Source organism: Triticum urartu, unplaced genomic scaffold, assembly GCF_003073215.2.
Source record: "Triticum urartu cultivar G1812 unplaced genomic scaffold, Tu2.1 TuUngrouped_contig_4652, whole genome shotgun sequence".
Lineage (NCBI taxonomy): Eukaryota > Viridiplantae > Streptophyta > Magnoliopsida > Poales > Poaceae > Triticum > Triticum urartu.
The window spans coordinates 7,052-26,364 of record NW_024115258.1 but is presented as its reverse complement, the minus strand read 5'-3'; the positions used below and the strand labels follow the sequence as shown (position 1 = coordinate 26,364).

Here is a 19,313-nt window from a genome sequence, read left to right as displayed (position 1 = left end):
GAACCGTTAAGCCTTGCGCAGCCAGCCATGCTTGGTAGTTGATCAGGTGCGGTGGTAGCACTGGTAGAGGAGCAACAGGGGGGCTTGCCATTCATCCCAATCAGCTTGAGAAGGTCCATCTACCTCTGCATTGTCACCATTGAAACCAGCAGGTGGTGCAGCATTCTGGACTAGCCAATTATGGACCTGCTGTTGATAAAACTGTTCTGCTGTGAGTTCAGGTCCAAATTGAGGGTGCGGGTTGCCGTCCGGTGGTGGTGTATCCTCACCAGGCGGCAAGACCTCGTGCAAGAGGCCATTCCAGTCATTGCTCCTAAGAATTGTGATTTGAACTGTCCAGCAATCTTTGGCTGCACCCAACTGCCAGACAACGAAGCTCTTTGGAATCAACTTGAGGCAACTAACACGAGCTTTCAAAACAATATAACGCCTGTCCTGTCGTGGATTGTACCAGGAGACCAGAGAGCCATATCCACCGAGGGCTTTTGAAAGATAATAATCCGTCTGATAGTCATACGGAAATCCAAGGAACATAAGGCACACCTCAGGCCCAAAGGAAGTAGTGCGCCTATTCAGAGCCTCATTACGGGGGACAAAAGAGATGAGCAGATCTCATCCTCCAACTCGATGGGGGTGGCTACTGCCGTGTCCCGCATAAAAGAGTCCACAAAACCAAAAATGCCAATGCCAAATGGATGATCGCTGACTTTAGTAGTTAAGAGATGAGATTCATGGAGCAGACCTATGACTGTGTCGCGGATAGCAGCTCGGCGGTGAAGAGGAACATAGGCGCTTGTCTCCGCGATGGCCAAGAAGTCATGGTTGAGCGGCGGGATTGGGCCAACCACCAAGCTGCTGCGCACCAAGCGGTCGGCAGGTCCAGGCTAGACAGCGAACCCCGGCAGGAGGAATGGCACCGGGTTCAGCGGGTAGTTCGCCATGGCGAGAGAGCTCGGTGTAGGTGGGGTTTGCTCAGAGAGCTGTAATGGTGAAGAGACTAGACTGGGCAGCGGCGTTTTGGGAACTGGAGCGGGAGACGGAGCGTGAGGGGTAGGAAAGGAAAGACGAGATGTTTTGGGAATCCATTTCCATTTTTGTGCATATCGTCTCTTGTGACAAGATTTGGCCACCTGCACATAGAAGGCACAAACGGAGCATCGGACGGTGACCGTGGTCTTCCTCTGTCTATGGTCATGGACGGAAGGAGCAAAAGATCCGGGCAATTTGATTTGACTGTGATTCGGCCGAATATCTTTAGGAATGGGATGGTGGTTACCAAAACGTGTACAGTTTGTTGCCTTATGGTCTGGCCCCGAACAGTTAAGACAAATTAGGCGGGCTTGACACGTAGATTTGTTGTGTCCCCATTGTAAGCATCATGGGCATAAAGAAGCCCAGTGGGCTGATAATGAAATAATCTCTTCCAGAGAATAGTGGGCTTGAGCCAAGTCCGCTTTGTGACGTGCAGTGAGCATAGGCGGCCAAGATGAGTGAGGGGGAGCATATCGAAAGGCCGAATTCAAATAAGTCCGTGGTAGGGGCGGATAAGGCACATTTAACAGACATTTAAATCCCCCAAAATTAATGTGATTGGGTAATTGTTTCTCCTCTAATTCCTCCTTTGACAAAAAAAGCTCCATCAAAGCAATACGATCAATTCTATCGGGGGAGGAATTAGGGGGGTCAGGACTGGTTGAATCTTTTGCCAACGAAGAAAATGATCCAAACTTAATTTGAATATCCTTTGTGGAATCGTGTATGATCAACTCCGTTGGCAAGGTTGAAGAAGAAGCCTCATGAGCATTGTTATCCGAGAAAACCATAGAGCAAATAGGTTTCAAGCTACTCATATTGCAACCCATGAGCGAGCCAGGAATGACATAGTTGCTGGGATGTAAGAACCTCAAATGAGATTTGATAGCCAATGGGTTGCGAGCAGCAATATCAGTCAATTCCATGTCCGCATGCCTACTAGTGGCAAGTATTGGAGCTTTAGCAAATCTCCCGTTAAATAGGTGAAAATGGCAAACAAAATCTGGTCAAATGTGGTCTTTAAGCTTATAGATGAAATGCCCCACTTTGTTGTTTGCCACGGAAAACCGAAAGGAACGAGAGTTGATTTGGACCACATTGAAACCCGAGCAAAGACCACCAATACAACATTGCAGAGCGATGCCAACAGAATCCACCGAGAGGGGGAAGGAGGCCGAGGAGAAAGAGACCACCAAAAAGAACTCCTTGGCGTCTCGAGAGGGTGAGAAATGTACTTTGGATCCAAATCTTCGTCTCACCTGATCCGCAAGGGCAATGCCCGGTGCAAAATCCCAATGTAGCAAGCCCTCCATGGGTGGAGGAGCTAGAGGTCGCCATGGTTGGTGCGGTGGAGAAGAGAGAGGTGGAAAGGAATGGTGGTGGAGAGGGAATCCATCTTGCTCTTTCGTCAGCTAGTTGCTCACAATATGACAAAGTTCGGCCTGAACAAGATTGACTTGGATGTTCCTAGAAAGAAGAGGAAGAAGACTCACTGTTAGATCTTCTTAGTGAAGACCAAGCATCAGCATTACATGTTCCTTTTTTTGTTTAAATTGTTTTCCGCTACTATCGCTGGTCTTGGTTATTACGTGTTCGATGTGTTATTGCTATCATACCACCCGATATTTGGATGATGTTTTCTGTGTTGTTCTTGTGGTTTGGCATAACAATTTTGCATTGCACATGCACTAGTACTATAGGATAATGTGTACAGTGCTTTCTTGCTATTGAGCTTGACCGTACCGTAGATTTTGCTTTATGGTTGCTGAAATCTGAAGATCAGTATATCTATTCAGCTTGAACATACTTTAGATTTTTCCAATATCATTGTGCTTCCTGCTATCAACAAATCAAGTTTTTTCCATGGAGATGGCTGGCCATTCTTTTCAAAACAAGCTATTACTACACCGATTCGTTATTTTTGTGCATGAACATTTTTATGCCATGGACATCTTTTGAACTAATTTTGAATTCCAAAACATTTGTAATGCGTGAACATTTTTTGAATTGGATGAACAATTTTTGAATTCATAAAAAAGGGATAATTGGTTTTATACCCTTAGTTGTGTTCCCCTCGTTAGGATTGCCCCTAGTTTCTGAAAACACTTGGTCTTGCCCAACCCACTTTGGCGTCTTGTGCTTTTGCCCTTTGACCGTTTGACTGTCACTTTGAAAAGTTCATAATTAATGCATACTAAATCGGAAAAATGCAAATAAGATATCAAAATGTTCGGAAAAACATCACATGTATGTCAATATCACTTGCATTCATGACAAAAGTGTTGGTAAGTGCCCATCCAAGTTTTAGCTCTTATCATACCACCATGAACAGTAAAATCTAAAAAAATAAAAAAAAAATTGGTGGAAAAGAATGACAAATGTTCGAAGTGCTTACCAAGTTTCATCACGGAATGACGTTCGTGAAAGTTGTGGCAAAAAAAAAATCAACACTCGGTTTTTTTTTTTGCCACGAGTGGTCTTTGTAAAGCTTTTTTCAGAAAAGGCTAAACTACTACTAGTGGTAATACGAGTGTGTGACACTAGCCGATGCAGTGGAACGCAACGGAGGCACTCCAAAGGAAGCTCAACTAGTGAACGCATTCCGATCAGCCGACGCAAAAGACTCCTCCTCGCCTCGCTGGTTTACATTTATATCTGCATCGAACGGAGTAGTACTACCTGGATCTTCTTCATCTGGGTAAACACAGCCATTGACCCTCTCTCGATTCTGCCAAAGACGAAGGAGACCTCTCCAGGAGAGAGCATCGACCTGTCTTTGCACAACAGCTCGTACTCCGGTTTTCATTAAAATACTGCCTGCTTTCGTCTAAAAAAAATAAGAAGTATAAAATGGCTCATGGTTTTCATTAAAATACTGCCTCATTTCGTCTAAAAAAATAAGTACTATAAAATGGCTCAGGGTTTCCATTAAAATACTGCCTGATTTCGTCCAAAAAAAATAAGTAGTACTACTATAAAATGGCTCATGGTTTTCATTAAAATACTGCCTGATTTCGTCTAAAAAAACAGGTAGAATAGGACGAGCATTAATTCGTTCTCGATGCATGCCGCCAGTCAAACAGCGCCGTCGTCGTCGTCGTCTCCTCCTCCTGCACCATCTGTCTGCATGACAGGCCGGTCCCACTAGCCCCACGGATCCACCTGTCAAGCCATGCATGCATGCACGCCAGCCACGTGTCCCCCCTCCGCCCGGCGAGCCAGGTCGCCGGCCCCTCCGCAACCCGAGGCACGCACTAGAAGAGTAGATTCGTGCCGCCATCCGCGCCCACGTTTTTCCTCGATCGATTGATTTCTTCTCCCCGCCCCTCGTCCGCCGGGTCTGCAAACGGCACCGCCGAAACGGCAGCGCGGCCGTCGCCTCGCCCGCATCTCTCGCTCGCGCGCCCGCCCGCGGCGACGAAGACAGGACGGTGGCGGGAGTGACAAGTGAGGAAACTCTCCCGGGGGAGGCACTCCTCTTAGTCCACACGCGAGTCGCCAATACAAGGCAGCGTTTTAAAGCCGGTGGCGAGTGGCGACGACCCGTAGCTAGCAATTAAACCAGCAGGCGTTCCGTTTCGTTCTCTTCCCTTCCCCTCTTTCCTTTGGCCGTCGATACATCTCTCTCCCCTCCCCTCGGCGGCCATTAATTGGACGGGATATCGATTTCTCCCTCCCTCCGCGGACGATCTAGCTCTAGCGAGAGATAAGTGTTGTGTCTGCGTTGAGAGGGAGAGGCAGGGAGAAAGGCGGCCATGACCACCGGCGGGAACGGGGAGGAGCAGCAGGGGCGGAGGCTGTTCGGCGTCTCGCTCACGGACAGGCCCGTGTGGCAGCAGTTCCTCATCTGCTCCTCCGGCTTCTTCTTCGGCTACCTCGTCAATGGCATCTGCGAGGTACCTACTTCTCTTCCATCTCCTCCCCTCCTCCTCCTCCTTCCGATTATACACTCTACCCCGTCCGTGTTCCTTCTTCGAATCATCGTTTGTTAATTGTAGTATGGAGATCTCGCAACATTTCCTTCTTATCGAAGGGAAAATCTCGCAAGATTTTACGTTTCGGAGTGCATTGATTTTTTCCTTCTGAAATCCGGAATTAATTGCACTAGGATCGATCGATAGATAGATACTGTTTCTTTTCCACTCCACATATTATTTTTCTTCGTCCTAGGCTGACTGACTGACTGACTCGTAGAGTTGCCCGGTCAACATGGTACCCCGAACACGAAGCTTCTGCACACGTTCCCCTGATTTTTCTTTTCCTTTTGCCTCTTACAATTCCTGCACAAAATCGACCATCGATCTCCTATCGTTTTCGAAACTTTGTCGTGGTAAACTGAATTCTACGTCCGTCCTCGTGCTGCTGCAGGAATACGTCTACAACCGGCTCCAGTTCAGGTACCCACCTAACGATTGGTGATTGATCGGTCGCGAGACGTACTCTCTCTCAGTGTACTAATGGTGTTTGTGGTGGTGGTGGTGCAGCTATGGGTGGTACTTCACGTTCGTGCAGGGCTTCGTGTACCTGGGGCTGATCCGGCTGCAGGGGTTCACGGTGAAGCACATGGTGAACCCGTGGCGGACCTACGTGCGCCTCTCTGCCGTGCTCATGGGATCCAACGGCCTCACCAAGGGCTCCCTCGCCTTCCTCAACTACCCCGCCCAGATCATGTTCAAGTCCACCAAGGTGAGGTTCGCCAAAGTTATTTCTGCTTTTTCTATTTCTGTCAGACAGTGCAGTAACTTAATTTATTGTCATTATTTCATTTTATTTATTGTTGCGGCATGAGATGTGTTGTTGTGCTCTTGTGTGAGGAAACTTGAACCTTTCTCTTCTGGGAAATGCTCCAATTTGAGAATCCGACATCAGAAATGATGTCTGCTGAGCTGCCAAGCTATTCCTGTTCAATGATGTGCAGTACTCTAATTCGAGCGTGTTTCTACTTTTGAGTCCGGGATAGTACACATACTCTTCTTGCTAAAATCGGAGTATGTAGGGCAGGCAGAACAATGTTGTCGATATGCGCATTCTGAATGATTCCCTCTTAATTTGGTATGCACGACAAGGCTGCTTTTAAAAGTTTAGTTTTGTCTGTGATGAAATGTCTAGTATTTTGCCAGCGAGAAATTGCTTTTCAAATGATCATTCTTTGATAATAATGTAAATAATGTACTAGTGGTACTACTTCTGCGAAGGGAATGTGCAGCTGAAGGAATAGACTGTTGCTTGTAGCACTTCCTCAGTTCCCTGTCCCTAGGAAGCAGAGGAGAAACCCATGTGAATGTTTACTGCTTCCCATGTTTTGAAACTTCCAATTGGTAGGAAGTTGACTACTGGTAATTTTCTGAGAAAAGTCGAAATGAAGTTGAGACCAGAGAACTTCAGTTAGTACTTAATCTGAAAATAAAGAATTTCCAGTTTCAATCAGCGGTGCAGATCTTATTTCTGTTTTTGACCTTTCGCTCTGCCATTCAGGTGTTGCCGGTGATGATAATGGGAGCATTTATCCCAGGATTAAGACGCAAGTACCCGTTCCATGAGTACGTGTCAGCGGTGATGCTCGTCATCGGCCTCATACTTTTCACGCTCGCGGATGCGCAAACGTCGCCTAATTTCAGCATGATCGGTGTGGCCATGGTGTCCAGTGCACTCATCATGGATGCCTTCCTTGGTAACCTGCAGGAAGCCATCTTCAAGATGAACCCAGACACCACACAGGTACTCTATGTACATTTTGATGTCTTCTACATGTTTCTGTCAGTTATTGAATTGGGAGAACACTGACACTGAATACTTGCTCTCTGGTTAGATGGAGATGCTGTTCTGCTCAACTGTTGTTGGCCTGCCTTTCCTCGCTGTGCCAATGGTGTTAACAGGGGAGCTTACGACGGCGTGGAGTGCGTGTTCTCAGGTATATGATCAAAATCTCTCCTCCATGTTGTTTTGTCAGGTATTTTAATCATCAGATACTTTAGTTCAGAATGTGTACAAACCAGATGGTAGGCAAAGAGGAAAGAATCAACTACTCTTTTGTGAACAACACTAGCCTTAAGGAATCCATCTTTGCAAGTATAGTTCATTTTGTAGACAACAAGACATCTCAGCACTACATTCTTCATTCTTCTGATTTGATTCTAACCACATTGTCCGGAAAAGTATCTGATCCACTTGAAATTTAAAGGTGCTCCTGGTTAATTTGCTGTTAGTACTTCTCCCCAAAACGATTGCTGAAAAAGATTAATCTGACAGACGTTTATGCCCACTTGCAGCACTTGTACGTGTACGCCGTGTTGGTTTTCGAGGCGATGGCGACGTTCGTCGGGCAGGTGTCTGTGCTGTCCCTCATCGCGCTCTTCGGGGCCGCGACGACGGCCATGGTAACGACGGCGAGGAAGGCGGTGACCCTGCTCCTGTCGTACCTGATATTCACAAAGCCCATGACGGAGCAGCACGTCACGGGGCTCCTGCTGATCACCATGGGGATCGTGCTGAGGCTCCTGCCGGAGGACAAGGAGAAGAAAGGCATGGCCGAGCGCCAGCAGGCGAAGGCGCAGCGTGGCGAGGAGAAGCGGCGGGGAGACGGAGTAGAGGAGACATCGCCCTTGGTATGATCGGTGACTTGGATGAGCTGAACGAATAACAAATCAGAGTGCAGGATTTGGCCAACTCTGCTTTTGTGAACCTTTGTCCAGTTTGTGTTGTTTGATGTCGTGGAACTGTTTTGGGGATTGTAACTTGTAAGTTAAAGGGACAAATCAGACTGCAGGATGGAGATGATCACAGATGGATTAGATGTTGTTAATCCTTTTGCCTTAGGTCTCCGTGACAATATATCATGGACAACTGAGATTATCTATGAAGTGGAAAATCACATAAAATTCGTTAAAGTCATCTTCTCCAGACTAAGCTTCTCCTTGACATCTTTGATGTTCCTCCGTGTCATTGTTTTTGCTTTTGAGAACACCTCACTCGTGACAAAGTGGAAAATCATATAAAATTCGTTAAAGTCATCTTCTCCAGACTAAGCTTCTCCTTGACATCTTTGATGTTCCTCCGTGTCATTGTTTTTGCTTTTGAGAACACCTCACTCGTGACATTTTTTTAGAATATTGATGACACCTCACTCGATCTTAATATTGACCATACTTCTCTCCGTTCATAGCGGAATGTGATATGTCCAGCCGTCTCTTTCATTTGCTTGATCTCCCGAGTAACAGGCGCATGTTCTCCTCTGCTCCGTTCCTCTGGTCTACTGCACAGTTTGAAACGGTGAACCCCATCTCTTGAAGTTCTTGCCTAAAGCTCTGAAATCATTAATTAAGATGTACCTCTTGCACATGTCACTCTCACTCCCTTTGGTGGTGAAGATTTTATCTCAATTATGCGTCCAAATCATGAACAGTTTTCGATATTGTGTTTCCCATGTTGAGATCTTCGAAATTAGATCCAACGTTAATAGGTTTGGACGAACTACTTTTTCCGAAAAAAACCAGAAGCAGAAGAAACAGGAAACAAAGAACAAAAACATGGTGCCTTTTTACTTTTCAGGAAACACAGTCGTGCTTCAACGTGAAGTACAACTGTGCTTTTGACTTTTCAGAAAGCACAACTGTGTTTTTTACTTTTTCGGAAAGCATGTTTGTGCTTTACTGGGAAGCACAACAGTGCTTTTCATACTGTGTGCTTCACGCGAGAAAAAACAGATTTTCTTTCCCTCAGAACACCTAGGAAAAACCAAAAATGACCGCAGAGAAATAAAATCACTTCCAAAGAAGAAGACGGTGTCCGGTTCGAGCGCTCGTCTCATACCGTCTGGTTTTCGTCCATAAGTCAACCCAGAGGAGGTAACACTAATCACAAATTTCAATCTTATCTTTCCTTCTCCTCCAAAACTCAAAGAAATTTTAAAGTCTCTCTCTCTCTCTCTCTCTCTCTCTATACTCGTTTTCAGTTGAATCCTCTCACGTGAAGGATCTACGATATGTTCCCGCAAAAATAAGGACCTACAATATGCTTCTCCCCCAATCTTCAAGTTATTTCTCGCGAATCCGTGCTCTTACATCCTTCTATTGGACTGAAAATTATTTCCATGCTAAGGTTCGTACTCGTTTTGAACCGTTTTACCTGTTGAGCACTTAATTGTTGATGTTGTAATGATTTCAATTTGTTATATGTTAATGTTGGTTTGCATCACTTTGTCTTTCAAGACACAAAAATGTACCACCGATTGATGCTTGAGTTTTTGAGAACATCTTCACACACACACACACGCACACGCACACGCACACGCACACACGCACACACACACACACACCACACACACACACACACGCACGCACTCACACACGCACACGCATGCACGCACGCACACGGATACTTTCCGTCCGGTGGACTAAAGCTTCGACATGTCCCTAGCGGAGTGGTGCACTCAGTTTGGCTGCACCAACAAATACGGTCATGTCCGTTACATCCACACGTTCTACACCCACGTCCAGTACATCCACTTTATGAAATAAGTTTTGAAGGCCATAAGCATAGGGCCAGTTGCATTGGGTGTCCTGCTATTCGATATTTTTATTATGTCATCACTAAGAAGTTGCAGTAACATGGAGAAGTATAAAAAGTTAAAGAAGAAAATATGCTCTTCATTAGGAAAGCCGCAAACCCCAACACGGACATCACGCTGAACTTAGGTGCAATTCTTCTACTTCACCTCACCCAACAAGCAAACCACGCGCAAGACGACATCACTTGCGGAGGATTCGTCACCATCTTGGAAAACTCCCTTGGCCTCGACCTTGCCGGCTTGAACCCGTTGGGAGAGAACCGTCTTGTTAATATTCATGTTATCCATGGTGTCGGGATGTTAGTTTCTGCTCATGGTCATTACTACATACGTATCACTGGAGTGGGACATTTGTTGCTCACTCCCATGTCTAAACGTTTCTCGGTCGAGGATGGAATTTTGCATTATGTTGCACAAAAAGAGGAAGAGACTTTTGAGTTTTGACCAAGAGGCTCCTTAACCCGAAGAGAAGAGGTGGATGAAGGAGAACCCGCACCGGAACAAGACGTGCAGCCCAAGGATGGCATTGAAGGGGGGACGCCCTACACCACATACGTCGTCGCATACAACCTTGGAGACTCCATCAACAACATGAAAGACCTCCATTCTCGAAAAAAAAACATGAACGACCTCGCCAACTCTCTCTCAGGCAACACCGAGTACATGGCATCCCACAATGAGTTCTCGAGTTTGGGCGTGCAAAATCCCAAGCTTGGGGAGGTTGTCTTCACGTTTATATCAAGATGTGGAAGCATTTATTTGAATAAGTTGTAATATGGTTGTACTTAAGCTCATTGAAGAGCTTCAAAAAGCTCGTGTTGGTCGGTTCCAACACTTTGCTTGTCTTTTTCTTTAGTTTGTTTTTAAAAGCTTTGCTTTGCTCATCATTTTATTCGTGTATTTTGCAAGTTATCATTCAAATTCCAAAAATAAAAAAAATTCATTCACTCTTTATAGTTGTGTTTTTCCTTTGAATCTTTCGCTAATTCTTTGTACAACAAAGTTGATCTACGCCGAGTGACGAGAACACACCATAAGGAAGAGAAGCGTGAACATTCATGGATCTGAATTATGTCCTATGACTCCCGCTTTTTGAGCTTGAAATGCTTATGCTAGTTGTAGTAGTAGAATGTGTTATCTATTCAAGTGGGTGTAGGTCTTGATAGTTAATACAACGATTTTATTCGTTTAGGAAAATTAATTAAGAAGCCTTTGTTCTGTCTCATCTAGATAACCAAGACTTGCTGTGAGACTGGTTTCAAATAAACTAATGATAACGAGATAATCATGCATAAGAAAAAGTCTCTCAAAAGACTTGGGTGTTGAGAAAACTTGATAAAAGAAGATGGTATTAGAAACACTAAACCACATAGTATTTAATTTGATAGACTCAATATAGCACTTGTAGAAAGATTTGTCCAGAGAAAGCAAGTTAGAGGTGACTGAGATTATTACATGCCAAAATTTATTATGCGGTACATGGTATATTGGTTGAAGCGTGCTCCATGGCCTTGTCACCATATGTTGCTTGATGCGTTTTACTATGACTTTCTTACCCCTCTTGAGTTTAGGTTGACAACTCTGCTGACTTGTGAACGATCTATCAGAGTCTCGACTCAGATTTTGGCTATAAGTTGGTTAAAGTCCATAGCAGCAATGCTATGACGAATATTATTCGGCTTTATCTCGAGGGAGTGTGTATGTGGAAAAAAAGAATATTGATCAATGCGCGAGACAAATCTTGGTCCATAATATTCGACTTAAGCCACAACAAAACCCTACCGTTTGCATGTATCGTTTCTTTGGCATGGTCTCATCACCGTAAGACAAAAGTTTCTGCAAGAAACAATGGAAGGAGTAATTGTCTTTACACTTTTCACCGTAAGACAAAAAGGCAATGCTCGTGGGTGTTAGTGAGTTTCTCTAAGCACCGTCTTGTCTTTACACTTTTCACTCCCTTAAATAATGTTTTTCTTCCAAAAGTGTTCCCGGCAAGCAAGTGGTTGCTAGACGAATTAGAACAATTGTAGTTGATTACTTTATCTAATTATGTTAATTATCTTGGTTTAACAAGCTTGCTTAATAACTATTGTTGCCACTACAACTATGCTAAGTTTTCAGGTGAAGAAAGCGATGGGCTATCTAGGCGCACTGATCATAAGCGAACTAAAACATTCTCATTACTTTGGTTTAAACAACGAGTAGGGCGTTTCAGTGCCCAAACTTATCTGCAACCGGTTAGAAAACAATTCGATTTTTTTGAAAAAATTCAAAAAATTACAATTTTTTATGCGGTAGAAAATTTGATGCGTGAGGCCTGCTCCAAATTTCAAGTTATTTGGACACCTGAGCAGCTCTTAGCAAAAAAGACAAATCGGGCCAAAACAGTACATGAACAGTAAACATTTTTACAGACCCCCAATTTGTCTTTTTTTTTCTGAGAGCTCCTCAGATGTCCCAATGATGTGAAAATTGGAGCGGACCTCACGCATCAAATTGTCTACCGCACAAAAAAAATGATTTTTTTTGAATTTTTCTAGTATTTGTTTTGATTTTTTTCGTCGGGGCAGGTGCAGATGAGCTCGGGTGCAGAAATGGATTTTCGTTAAACAAAATTTAAGCTAGTATTTTGTTCCTTAGTATTTAAGCTCGGGTGCAGAAATGGATTCAATGAGTTCCTTAGTATTTTGTTTTTTTTTGTCAAGGCCGGTCAAGATTTAAGCTTGGGGAGGTTGATGACTGTATTCTTTACACTCATTCCGCCATTATTTACACCGAATAATCCTAGATATTCTCATAAAATTACTTCGATCTCATCACTAGTGACTAATAAATGCAAAAAATCAACTCCCTTGGTTTAAATTATTTCTGCATGAAATGGATCATTAAAGGGAAGGAAATTAAGCTATAAATGAAAATATGAAATGTGGAAATCAAGCCAAATCAACTGGGGGCGCATAGGAGGAAACATCGTAGAAGACGATGTATGGTACGGATGTGAGTGCTGGTACCACCTTCTAACTACTCCAAGACGCCAGCCCCAACACACTTTACAAAAGGCTTGAGGTCCCATTTGTAACCGAGGGTAGTCGAGGAGAATAGAGAGTCACTAGAATCAATGTTGCTGTGAAAAAGCCCTCCAGGAGAAACCCTAGCCGCCATGATCTCCATCTTCATCTTTGTAGCCATTCTCCCCATAGTTTGCCATACATGTAATCGATTTGTTGCATACGACGGCATTTTACGACCGTATTCAATCATTCATCTATCAATGCCATCTACAGTGTTTCCCATCTCCGATCTGATTACGATGAGTGAGTAATCCCCGCAGGCGTTGGGCTAATCATAGGTATTGACCTTGCTTAATTGAATGTTATTTGTATGTGTTATCACAATGGATTTGTCTCTTGTCTGTGTCTCGTTCAAAGGCCCCACAAGTACCCATGATCATGTAGATCAAGCAAGGAGGAGGTAAAGTGTAGGTATGTGTGGAAGGCTATATTGAAAGCCGGTGATAGTAAGGATTAGTAAAATAAATGAAAGCAACTCCTTGGGGACCATGAGGTGTAGTCATTAAACGACCAATGTGTTGGTCTAGAGAAATTCTTAATAAAATGAGGTAACCCCATGCGATGGTAAGGGCCTTAGTTGGACAATAGACTCACACAGATTGCTGATCGGTGGTGACGATATTTGGATGCATCCCCCACATCGCCACGTTGAGAACACATCATAATGGTGTCTATCGGGGCCATGTTGGAAATTAAGACAAATCCTAAGTGCAAGTATAAGGTCGTAAGTAAAGTCCTCCTGCCTATTTCCATGTCATTGTTTTCTCTCTGCAACTATGATATTTGGTCTGGGAAATTAGAACTTCTAACGACAACAATAGATCCATGTGTGCTAGCAGTACTTCCTATGGGTTCGATGCCTAGGGTCACCCTTGTGGAAAAAAGTTGGGATTGTCTACATCCGAAATTTGATCAAAGGTAATCAATATGCATAATGAAATATATTATATGCTTAGGGATCCCAACTTGAGATTGCTTAACTTGGCGCTTAGGGTTCGATGGCCATGTATGGAGCAAGTGATGGATGCCAAACCATGGAAGGAGTTCAACATACAAGTTCCCGTGAAGTCCTTGGCTTTATACTACATGAAAATGACCACCCGACTTGGAGATGGGGCTAATGCTCTTTTTTGGAGAACCGGTGGCTAGAGGATGGCCGAATGCTGAAACTCACACCTAACCTTGTGGCCTTCGTCAAAAAGCCTAAAATCAAGGTGTGTTTTGTTAGAGATGCTCTTAGTGGTGGCTGGTGGGAGGACGTGAGCCCGGAGATGTCGGCTCCAGCACTGTGTGAAGTCCTTCTCCTTGGAGATAGGTTAGCTGACATTGTATTGGAGGACGGCATGGAGGATTGCTTGGTTTGGACATGGGAGAGAGGTGCATACTTATTTGGTGCTAGTCGGTGGGCGCACATAGTGGGGCACCTTTGACTTGTAAGGTGTTTGGCTAGTTGGCGGCACGTCGTAGGTGCTAGAATTCTGATAGGCTGGGAAGGCAAGGGCTGCCTGGCCCAACTGTGTGCCCGTTCTGCGATCAGGATCTGGAGACCCTACAACATTTACTCTTGGGATGTGTGCTTACGAGACAAATGTGGACGGTGATACTAACGCACTAGGGAAACATGTGTTGATTCCCACTGTAGATAGTGATCTGATGGACTGGTGAGCTAGCAAAGAGTATGATGGGATGCTCTCTGCTGCCAGCATGGCAGCGACTTTGCTCGTCCTACAGAGCTTATGGTCGCATGGGAATGGCAACGTGTTCAACGTCATTTTGGGAACCGTTGCATGGAAAACAAAAAAATCTATGCTCACGCAATAATCTATCCATGGAGATGCATATCAACGAGGGGGAGATTGTGTCTACGTACCCTCGTAGACTGTAAGCAGAAGTGTTGCACAACGCGGTTGATGTAGTCGACTTTCTTCGCGCTCCAACCAATCTAGTATCGAACGCACGACACCTCCGCGTTCTTCACACGTTCAGCTCGGTGATGTCCTCCGCCTTCTTGATCCAGCAAGACGACGAGGTAGTAGATGAGTTCCGGCAGCACGACGACATGGTGACGGTGATGGTGATGTGATCTTCGTAGGGCTTTGCCTAAGCACTACGAAACTATGAACGAGGGAGTAAACGGTGGACGGGGGCGCCACACCGGGTAAGACAATGTTGTGTCCTTGTGTGGCGCCCCCTCCCCACATATATAGAGGTGGGAGGGGAGGGGAGGCAGCCTAGGGCACCCAGGGCACGCCCCCTCCCGATAAGTACCTAGTACCCTCTGAAATACTTCTGGTGTCCGAATACCATCGTCCTATATACCAATATTTAGCTCTCGACCATTTCGAGACTCCTCGTCATGTCTGTGATCTCATCCGGGACTCCGAACAACATCTGGTCACCAAATCACATAACTCATATAACAATATATCGTCAACGAACGTTAAGCGTGTGGACCCTATGGGTTCGATAACTATGTAGACATGACGAAGACACTTCTCCGGTCAATAACCAATAGCGGAACCTGGATGCCCATATTGGCTCCTACATATTCTACGAAGATTTTTATCGGTCGAACTGTGATGACAACATACGTAATTCTCTTTGTCTATCGGTATGTTACTTGCCCTAGATTCGATCGTCGGTATCCTCATACCAAGTTCAATCTCATTACCAACAAGTGTCTTTACTCATTCCGTAATACATCACCTCGTGACTAACTCCTTAGTCATTTGCTTGCAAGCTTATGATGTGTATTACCTAGAGGGCCCAGAGATACCTCTCCGATACTCGGAGTAACAAATCCTACTCTCGATCTATGCCAACTCAACAAACACCTTCGGAGATACCTGTAGAGCATCTTTATGATCATCCAGTTACGTTGTGACCTTTGATAGAACACAAGGTATTCCTCCGGTATCCAGGAGTTACATAATCTCATAGTCGAAGGAATATCTATTTGACATGAATAAAGCAATAATAGCAATAAAATTGAATGATCATTATGCTAAGCTAATGGATGGGTCTTGTTCATCACATCATTCTCCTAATGATCTGATCTCATTATCAAATGACAATACATGTCCATGGTTAGGAAACCTTAACCATCTTTGATCAACGAGCTAGTCTAGTAGAGGCATACTAGGGACACGGTATTTTTTTATGTATTCACACATGTATTTAAGCTTCTGATCAATACAATTCTAGCATGAATGATAAACCTTTATCATGAATAAGGAAATATGCAATAACAACTTTATTATTGCCTCTAGGGCATATTTCCTTCAGTCTCCCACTTGTAGTAGAGTCAATAATCTAGATTACATTGTAATGAATCTAACACCCATGGAGTCTTGGTGTGGATTGATGTCGCTTGAAGCTATGTCGGTATTTCCCCAAAGAGGAAGGGATGATGCAGCACAGCGGCGGTAGGTATTTCTCTCAGATGTGAAACCAAGGTTATCAAACCAGTAGGAGAACCAAGTAACACAACGTAAACAACACCTGCACACAAATAACAACTTCTCGCAACCCAACGTGTTAAAGGGGTTGTCAATCCCTTCTGGGGTACGGCGCCTCAAGATAGGCAAACGGACGTGAGATAAATTTGTAGTAGATTGATAGATCGAATGCAAAAGAAAATAAATAAGGATAAATTGCAGCAAGGTATTTTTGGGTTTTCAGTTTAATAGATCTGAAAATAAATGCAAGGAAAAAGTAGATCGCAAAGGCAAATATATGAGAAAGAGACCCGGGGTCGTAGGTTTCACTAGTGGCTACTCAGGAGAAAAATAGCAAATGGTGGGTGAACAAATTACTGTTGGACAATTGATAGAATTTCAAATACTCATAACGATATACAGGCAATGATCATTACGTAGGCATCATGTTCAAGATTAGTAGACCGACTCCTGCCTACATCTACTACTATTACTCCACAGATCGACCGCTATCCAACATGCATCTAGTGTATTAAGTTCATGGAGAAACGGAGTAATGCAATAAGAACGATGACATGATGTAGACAATATCTATCTATGTAGAGATAGACCCCATCGTTTTATCCTTAGTGGCAACGATACATACGTGTTGGTTCCCTTTCTGTCACTGGGATCAAGCACCATAAGATCGAACCCACGACAAAGCACCTCTTCCCATTGCAAAAATAAATAGATCAATTTGGCCAAACAAAACCCAAATATCGGAGAAGAAATACGAGGCTATAAGAGATCATGCATAAAAGAGATCAAAGAAACTCAAATACTTTCATGGATATAAAGAGATAGATCTGGTCATAAACTCAAAGTTCATCGACCCCAACAAACACACCGCAAAAAAGAGTTACATCATATGGATCTCCAAGAGATCATTATATTGGGAATCAAGAGAGAGAGAGAGAGAGGAAGCCATCTAGCTACTAACTACGGACCCGAAGGTCTACAAAGAAGTACTCACGCATCATCAGAGAGGCACAAATGGAGGTGGTGAACCCCATCCGAGATGGTGTCTAGATTGGATCTGGTGGTTCTGGACTCTGCGGCGGCTGGATGAATATTTCGTCGACTCCCCTAGGGTTTCTGGAATATTGGGGTATTTATAGAGCAAAGAGGCGGTCCGGGGGGCACCCGAGGTGGGCACAACCCACCAGGGCGCGCCTGGGCCTCCTGGCGCGCCCTGGTGGGTTGTGCTCTCCTTGGAGCACCCCCCAGGCGCAGCCATGACCCATTATACCAAAAAATGATATAAAATGACTATAAAATGGTTATAGAACATCCAAGATTGATAATATAACAACATGGAACAATAAAAAATTATAGATAAGTTGGAGACGTATCGGCATCCCCAAGCTTAACTCCTACTCATCCTCGAGTAGGGAAGTGATAAAAACAGAATTTTTGATGTGGAATGCTGTCTAACATGGCATATCATAATATTTTCTTTATAGCATGGACATTTGGGCTTTTATGTTGTTCAAAGCAATAGTCTAGTTTTGACATGATAATTTAAATACTCAAGCATATCAACAAGCAACCATGTCTTTCAAAATATCAACGCTAAAATAAGTTATCCCTAGCCCATCATGCTCAATCATTGATCTATTCATGAAACACACTCGCATATTAGCTACACCCAATACTCAAGTACGATAATATTGCCTCCTAGTTGGTGCTTTTAGAAGAGAAGATGGTGACTCAAATTCAAAAATAAAAATTGTATAAAGTAAAAGAAAGGCCCTTCGCAGAGGGAAGTAGGGATTTGTTGAGGTGCTAGAGCTCAAAGACAAAAACTTAGAGATAAAAACATTTTGGGAGGTGTATCCATCCCACCAACGAAAACGACTTAGAGTTCCCAATACTTTCCATGCTTAGATATATCATAGGCGATTCCCAAACAAAAAAATAAAGTTTATTCCTTTTTCCACCATACTTTCACTTTCCATGGCTAACCGTATCCATGGGTGCATTCCATAGCAACACTTCCCAAGGAATTTATTATTTGACAACATAAAGTAAATTCATTTTTTTAATTTCGGGACTGGGCATCCCTAATACCTTTGCGTTACTCTCGTAATGACAAATGAATAAACACTCATCATGAGAATAACACATCTAGCATGGAAAATATTATCCACCCTTCACTGCTCCGCGAGCGAAACGAACACACAAAAGAGAAGTTTATATTGAAAATTAGAGATGGCACATGCAAATTTGCTTAGAACGGAAAAAGAATACCGCATATAGGTAGATATAGTGGACACATGTGGCAGAACTGGTTTAAAGGTTTTTGGATGCACAAGTAGTGATCATACTTAGTGCAAAATGAAGGCTAGCAAAAGATTGAGAAGTGACCAACCAAGAAACGGATAATCTCAAAAGCGAGCATTAAGCATAATTAACACCGAATAATGCACCACAAGTAGGATATAATTTCATTGCACAATTTTCGTGCTTGCATAGGGAATCACAAACCTTAACACCAATATTCTTACTAAAACATAATTAGTCATCAAGATGACTCACATATCACATCATCATATCTCAAAACTATTACTAAGAATCAAGTTTATTTTGTCCAATGATCTTCATGAAAGTTTTTCTTATATCATTTTTGGATATCTATCACTTTGGAACTAATTTTCATGTGTTGCTTTTGACAAGCTCAAACAAATATAAGTGAAGATCATGAGCATAATATTTCTTTCTTTCTCTCAAATTAATTTAAGTGAAGCAAGAGAGAATTTCTTGAAAATTTTACTAACTCTCAAATAAATCTAAGTGAAGCAAGAGAGCATTTCTTCAAAAATACTAAGCATGCCGTGCTAAAAAATATATAAGTGAAGCATTAGAGCAAGTCCATAGCTCATAAAAGATCTGAGTGAAGCAAAGAGAGCAATTCTAACAAGTTATGAAATAATTTTGGCTCTCCCAAATAGGTGTGTCCAGCAAGGAATCAAGACTTAAAATACAAACTAAAACAAACAAAGACTCATATCATACAAGACGCTCCAAGCAAAACACGTAGTATGTGATGAATAAAAATATAGCTTCGAGTAAAATACCGATGGTCATTAGAAGAAAGAGGGGATGCCACTCGGGGGCATCCCCAAGCTTAGTTGGTTGCTCATTCTTGGATAATAGATTGGGATG

At 43.4% G+C, this 19,313-nt stretch overlaps 1 protein-coding gene across 1 annotated transcript; it reads left to right on the top strand.

Moving 5' to 3' along the window:
- The first annotated feature begins 4,342 nt into the window (after positions 1-4,342).
- LOC125528125 (UDP-galactose/UDP-glucose transporter 2-like) lies at positions 4,343-7,919 on the top strand. Its single transcript, XM_048692636.1, has 6 exons — positions 4,343-4,928; positions 5,401-5,429; positions 5,517-5,718; positions 6,508-6,750; positions 6,842-6,943; positions 7,302-7,919. The coding sequence occupies exons 1-6, from the start codon at positions 4,788-4,790 to the stop codon at positions 7,641-7,643; spliced, it is 1,059 nt and encodes a 352-aa protein (XP_048548593.1). The 5' UTR covers positions 4,343-4,787; the 3' UTR covers positions 7,644-7,919.
- The last annotated feature ends 11,394 nt before the right edge of the window (positions 7,920-19,313 follow it).